This window comes from Hipposideros armiger, unplaced genomic scaffold (assembly GCF_001890085.2).
Source record: "Hipposideros armiger isolate ML-2016 unplaced genomic scaffold, ASM189008v1 scaffold_134, whole genome shotgun sequence".
Taxonomy (NCBI): Eukaryota; Metazoa; Chordata; class Mammalia; order Chiroptera; family Hipposideridae; genus Hipposideros; species Hipposideros armiger.
The window spans coordinates 1240395-1247198 of record NW_017731484.1 but is presented as its reverse complement, the minus strand read 5'-3'; the positions used below and the strand labels follow the sequence as shown (position 1 = coordinate 1247198).

Sequence of the window (6804 nt, the reverse complement as noted above, 5' to 3'; positions counted from 1 at the left end):
GGCTTCAGCTTACATAGCTATGGAGCAGGGGTATCCAAAGTGTAGTCAGCACACTATCTATTTATTTTTTATTTATTTATTTATTTATTTTTTTAGCTGAGCCATCCTGCTACCTGTTGGCAGCTCAGCGGCTGCTCAGCTCGGGCTGGACTTGAACCGCTGTTGCTCAGAGCTCAAACTCTTGAGCGAGCTCTTAACCAACTGAGCCACTCGGCTGGCCCAGCAAATATTTTTAACGTTAGCCTTGGTCTCAACATATCTGACCCGCTCTCTCAGTTTGCTCCGTTGATATCTGCCTTCTTCTAGTGCAGCATGGTGGTGGTAAAACTATGTGCACTAAACTCGGGCAGACATAGGTTTGAATCTTAGTGCCACCATTATGGGACCTGAACTTTAGTTTTATAATCTATGAAAAAAGGCATAACGGAGCTATCCTTGTGAAATTCTTAAAAGAAGTACATAAACTAGTATAATGTGCCCTGTAGCGGGAACAGAGGACACACTCAGTAACTGAAGCTGCTGTTACTCCTAGTCTGTGGTCAGCTTGCTCCCCTGCTGCTTTCTTTCCTTGAGTCATTCTCGCCCCATCACCATCCAGCACCCCAACTGTCGCCTTGCCCCCATCCCCACCTCGGCTCACCAGCAAAGACAAGGAAAAAGATGACTGTGAGCTGATAAACTGCGTGACCCAAGATGTTCTTCATCATAGTCCGTGAGATCAGAGGCTTATTTCGGCCGTAAGGGCGACGCTTCAACAGACAATCTGTAGGAGGCTCTGTGGCCAGGGCCAGTGAGGCAAACGTGTCCATGATGAGATTAACCCACAGCATCTGCACGGCTTTCAATGGGGAATCCTGGTGGGAAGAAGAACCAGTCCTTTTAGTTTACCTCAGAAACCACCCCCACCTCACTCATCAGCCTACGTCTGTACTTGAGATGGCCTAGCTCCCGCTATCAACCTAGACTTCAGGTCTGGCCACTTGTTAGCTGAGTGACCTTGAAAACGTTACTTAACCTCTTTAAGCCTTGGGTGCCTCACCTGTAAAAGGAGGATTATACTGACACTGCAAGGTTGTTTTTGAAGAACAGAGATAATACACATAAGTGCTCATCACAGTGGCTGACATGAAAGTGCTAAGTTCAGCAGATAAATTATCATCACCCCACATGAGCGGATGTAGAGAGTGGACCTAGGGAGAGCTACCTCCTGCCCCAACGCTGTCCTTACTCCTCAGTAGACAAACTATGCTGTACCCCGTTCCCCACATTGCTTAGCCCCTGCCTCATTCCTCCATCTCAGCCACTACACAAACACACACTCCCTTCACCTGAGTGATGCAAGCTCCAGTAAAGGCCACGATCACGGCCACCACATTGACGGTGAGCTGAAACTGCAGGAACTTGGAGATGCTGTCGTAGACATTTCGTCCCCACATCACTGCCTTCACGATGCTGGTGAAGTTGTCGTCTGTTAGGATGATGTCTGATGCTTCCTTTGCTACATCTGTGCCTGCAATGCCCTGGGGTAAGAAAGGGGAAGGAAAACTGAGGAACTGGATAAAGCAAAGTTTATCTACATTCTGATTAACTCCATCTCCTAACCTCCAAGCTTCAGAACTAGGCCTAACACTAGAGGGCACACTAGCCACACAAATACTAAAGACTAAAGCATGGTATTTTGAGTTCTCTTCTCTCCCAAAGAAAATGAAGGGAAAATGCATCACTGTCATTCTACGAAAAAGAGCTCTGAGGCCTGATGCCACCAGAACCCAGACTCCTGAACCCAGACTGCAAATTACAGTTATCTTTGATATTCCTTTCTCTCTTCCCTCCTACACTCCCACCTTAGAAACCAATTAAAAGTCCTATCTAGGGCTGGCTGAATAGCTCGTTGGTTAAGAGTTGGCTTGGGAGCACAAGCTCTGAGCAGCAGGGCCACCGGTTCGGATCCCACATGGGCCAGTGATGCTGCGCCCTCTACAGCTAAGATGGTGAACAACAGCTTGACCTGGAGCTGGGCTGCCGTGAGCCGCCAGTGACGGCGTAGGCTGCAGTGGGGCTGCCGTGAGCTGCCATGAGCCTCCGTGAGCTGCCGTGAGCCGATGTGATCGGCTGTCCAATGGCCGGCGACCAATCTGCCCCAGACGGGAAGAGCGTAATGATAATACACGCTGTGAAGCGATGTCCTCCATAACTAGACTGAAGAACCAAAGGACAGCAACTTGGCTGTTCCCCTTCCCAAAGTCCTATCTATTCCACCTCCAAACTGTCACATTTCTTTTGCTGCTGCCAGTATCTCACTTAAATCCCTGTCTGTCCCACACCTTCAAGTCACCCTGCATTTTTTTCCTGGGAGCAGCAGTCTGGCAGCACAGTTCAGATGTCCTATCCTTGTTCAAAATCCTGCCACTGGGGAACCACTAAAGGTTTCTGAATAGATATACCAGGGGTTGAAAGCTGTGCTTTAGAAAGTGCACGTTCTAGTCTGGCAGTTAAAGCCCCAATAAGTGAACCTGAATGTGTTTCCCAACCTGCTCTTATATAATCTTTCTGCTGAAAACCCACGGGTTTATTCACAATTCCCTGAATCTGTCATTCACTTTTAGAGAGTAGACTTCTACTTACACTATGTTCCCAAGTCTGGAACACCTTCTTTCCCCATCTATTTAAATCCTACCTGTCTTTAATGTCCCATTTGCTTTGCAAGGCTGTCCCTAGCATCCTCAGCCCATACTTCAATTCCACATCTTGAGACTCCTGGAACCCCCAGAGGCGCTTAGTCATTAATTTGGCTTGCACTAGTGGATTACTTGTTCTCTTTACCTGGCAGTATTATTTTTCCTATCCAGATTGCAACAAATGAGTATCTGTCAGATAGACTATACAATTCAGTTTCCCCATCAAAAAGTTATCTAACACAGCCACACAATGCTGTGCCATGCACTATAAAAAGAGAAGGAAAAAAAAGAAGGAATGTCTCTATATACTTGATACCATGTAATAATCTCCAAGTGAAAAAAAGCAAGGTGGAAAAAGAGAGTGCACAGTATATATGTACTATAGATAAGTATCCCTTCTCTTAGAGGGTGGGATGTAAATATAGTACTCATTTAATTATTTTTTAAAGGAACAAACAGAAGGATAAACCAAAAAACTAAAGAAAGAAGTTACCTGTGGTGGTTAAGAGGGAGACAACAGGTTGGAGGTGATAGGAGTAGAAGCTAGATTTCTATGAAAAAACTTCGTTTTCTCTATTTGACTTTAGAATTATATAACTACTTTATACAAGTATAAAACAAAATTAGGTTTAAAAAGAAATCTCTAAAATGGAAAGCAACATGATAAATGAACTGGTGTAACCAGTTGGTAGCACAACCACATAAAGGAAAAATGTCCCGAGTGACTTTTTAAAAAACACAGTAACTTGATGGTACATTTTTAGTAGAGTAATTGCATTATTGTTGCTATTTTGAAACTATTGCATATATCTTAGGATAAAGCAAGTAATAATTATGTTAATGCCCTTAAAAATAAAAATGTTTAGCTTAAGAGATATAAATATAAAATCAGGGGAGTTAAATAAAATTAGGAACTCTAACTTAAAATTATAGAACTCTATCGATGCCCGGCCCGAGCTGAATTGCTGCTGAGCTGCCAACAGGTGGCAGGATGGCTCAGCTAAAAAAAAAAAAAAAAATTATAGAACTCTAACTAGCGTTCTATAATTCTAAAGTTGAATTGGAAATGCCAATGTGAATTCATGAAGTATTTTACTTTAAAACACAGAAACACAAAAGAGACATATTTTGTAGCTTTTTCCACTGAAAAGGCCTAGAAGCCTCAGTTGTAAGGAACATCCTGATAATCAGATTGTAGTCTCTAAATACCATTTCTCACTACAGTGAAGCAGGACTCCTTTGAGAAATGGACAATTCCAGCTCTAAGACAAGAAATACACATGACAACTCTGGAACATGAAAACAATAATATGGGCAATGTATAAAAACACATCAAATACGCTTAAATTCATGAGTTCATAATGATGTTTTTAAAAAATAAACAATTCATTGATCACCTCTGGAGGATCCTAAAAAGTCAACTCATTATTTTGAATATTTTGAAAACTAGTAAATAAAGGAAAAGAATCAGGCATTTAATCTGCCTGAGCCTCAGAGTAACCAAAGAGTCGATAAGGGGACATTTCTTTTTATAGAATATTCAAGCTAATAGGTAGAAAAAAATCAGAACATCATCATTTTGTAGCCCCCAGATTCAGGGATCTAGAGTCTGATTGCTTCTAAAACTAATTACTAGTTTATAGGAAAATACAAGGAACAAAAGAACATGTTAAAGGACATTACAGGGGTACAATCAACAAAATCCATGCTGTGAGGTACTCTGTGTAGACAAACAACCTGGTTCCTTCAAAACTAAATAGCTAAGGGCCGGCTGAGTGGCTCAGTTGGTTAAGAGCTCGCTCAAGAGTGTGAACTCTGATTAACAGCAGTTCGATGCCTGGCCTGAGCTGAGCTGCCGCTGAGCTGCCAACAGGTGGCAGGATGGCTCAGCTAAAAGAACAAAAAACAACAAAAAAAACCTACTGCTATAGATTAAGAGGTTTAAGAGATATATCAAACAACTGAAATGTATGGATCTTATTTGGACAAATCAACTAAAAAAACAACATTTATGAAGCAATTGGGGAAATATAAACTGACTAATTACTATCTGATGATAGTAATGAATCAATGTTTTATGATAATGATATCATTCTTTTAGATATATGTTATTGATACATACTTATCTTTCAGAGACACATACTGACTTTTTTTTTTTGGATGAAATGACATGATGTCTTGAATTTGCTTCAGAATAATTCAGCTGGCGTGGGGGACGTGCAGGGGCAGTTTCAGTGAAACAAGACTGGCCAAGTATTATAACTGATATTGGGTGACAGGTACATGGGGATCGATTAAACTATTCTCTCTACTTTTTGTATATTCTTGAAATTTCCTAGAATAAAAACTTTTTTGTTGTTGTGGTTAAAGAGAGCACCTTAAAGAGAGATTACTTCTTGATTCTCCTTCTATTGCTTAAAAATCATCATCAGTTTAATATACAGGGGAGACTTACAGTCATAAGCTACTTGAGTGTGAGGATGTACTTTGCAATCTGGGAGCTTCTAAATGTCCCTGAACGTCAGAATCAAAACATGTGCCTATTAAGAAAACCCAAATATTTCTTGGACCCACCCCAGACGTCACTGACTCAAAATATCCAACTGTGGAACATTGCAATATATGACTTAAATGAACTTTCCAAGTGATTCTGATGCTCCCAGTCTCATAAGTAAAAAGCAGAGTGATGGACAGTGCTGGCCAGAGTACAAGTTCCATATGGAACATGAACTTTCTATAGCGTGCCTAGATAGACACTATCACCACATTCATGGGCAAGTTTAAGTTGGCTTTGCTTTCTTAGGTGACGACACTTCCTGATTTCCCTTCCTGTGTCATCTATTCTTCATACTTGATGCCCCCCCCCATTATACCTATTATTATTGGCCAAGTAGGTAGGAGAGATGGAGTCTGAGAAGACAGCACAAAGTAGGGTGTGAAAGTACAGGAGACCCATCCTGGCTTCCCAATGAAGAAAGCAGTTTGCAGTAAGACAGAGAGACTGTGCCGAGCTGCTTACCATGGCAAAACCAACATCTGCTTTCTTCAGAGCTGGCCCATCATTTGTGCCATCACCAGTGACAGCAACAACTTGTCGCTGTTCTCCGACAGTGCTGTCAATGATGCCTGAGAAAAACAGACACACCTCAGTCAGTCCACATATGCCACCTGAGGCCATTTGGCAAGCCCTGCTCCCCACAAAAGGTGCTTTTCTGGTCTTCTTCCCTTGTCTCTGCTATCGCCTCCCTTACTACTTTCTTCTTTCCTTCTTTTTTCCCTATGCTGGAAGTTCTATACTGTCACCCAAGGGCAGTAAATTGTTTCATGGGTAGCACTCTAAGCTAAGAAATCTGTCCTCATCAGACACCCTGTCTGATGCCCTAAGGAAACTATTACGTGGTGGAAAAAGCACTGAATGGTTTGAAGGCAGAGACTTGGGATCAAATTGTACCACTTCCACTTACCAGCTGGGTAGTTTGTTATTTGTCTTCTCAGCCTCAAACTTCCGTATTTGCAAAATGGGAATAGTTTAACCTGCCATGCCTAGTTCATAGTATTATTAGCAAACAAGATATTATATGATGATGTTTAAAAACAACTTTATTATAAGTCTTATACTCACAAGGTGTTTAGGTGTTTGCTAAACTGTATGTTCTCCCAATGAGCTGGAGAGCTCTCCTAGGACCTCCCTATTCAGGACAGGAGAGTTGCTTTGGCTGATGCTTCATATCTGTCCCCACCCAGGCCTGCCTTTCTCTACCCCAGGCACCTACTCAGGAGCTGACCTTACCTTTCACCAGTGTATGCTTGTCCGTGGGGGAAGATCGCGCCAGGACTCGAAGCTTAGGCCAGATCTTGTCCAGCTTTTCTTGCTCTACCTGTCAACACCAGACCACACCTGGGTCAGTCAAGCTCAGAACAGCCATCTAGGAAAATTTTACTTCTTCACACTCTGAACTACTGAGAGATTGGTACTCCATGGCCCAGGGGGTTGAGTTAGCCTGGCCTCCACTGGAGATGAAGCAGAGGATTCATTCTCCAAGGGCAGATGCATTGGTGGTGACCATTCAGGCCCTGCTTGTCTTCTTTCTCCTCCCAATTCCCTACCTGGCAGCCTATCCCCTAT

General features: G+C 42.6%; 1 protein-coding gene across 6 annotated transcripts in view; it reads right to left on the bottom strand.

Moving 5' to 3' along the window:
• Nucleotides 1–6804, bottom strand: part of ATP2B4 (ATPase plasma membrane Ca2+ transporting 4) — a 92991-nt gene that overhangs the window by 17259 nt on the left and 68928 nt on the right. For all 6 annotated transcript variants that reach the window (XM_019649679.1, XM_019649682.1, XM_019649677.1 and 3 more), the window contains 4 exons: nt 6469–6556; nt 5698–5804; nt 1329–1520; nt 641–854 (listed from right to left, as the gene is read on the bottom strand). In XM_019649679.1, coding sequence (XP_019505224.1) covers nt 641–854; nt 1329–1520; nt 5698–5804; nt 6469–6556 — 601 coding nt within the window. The remainder of the gene's footprint in view (nt 1–640; nt 855–1328; nt 1521–5697; nt 5805–6468; nt 6557–6804) is intronic.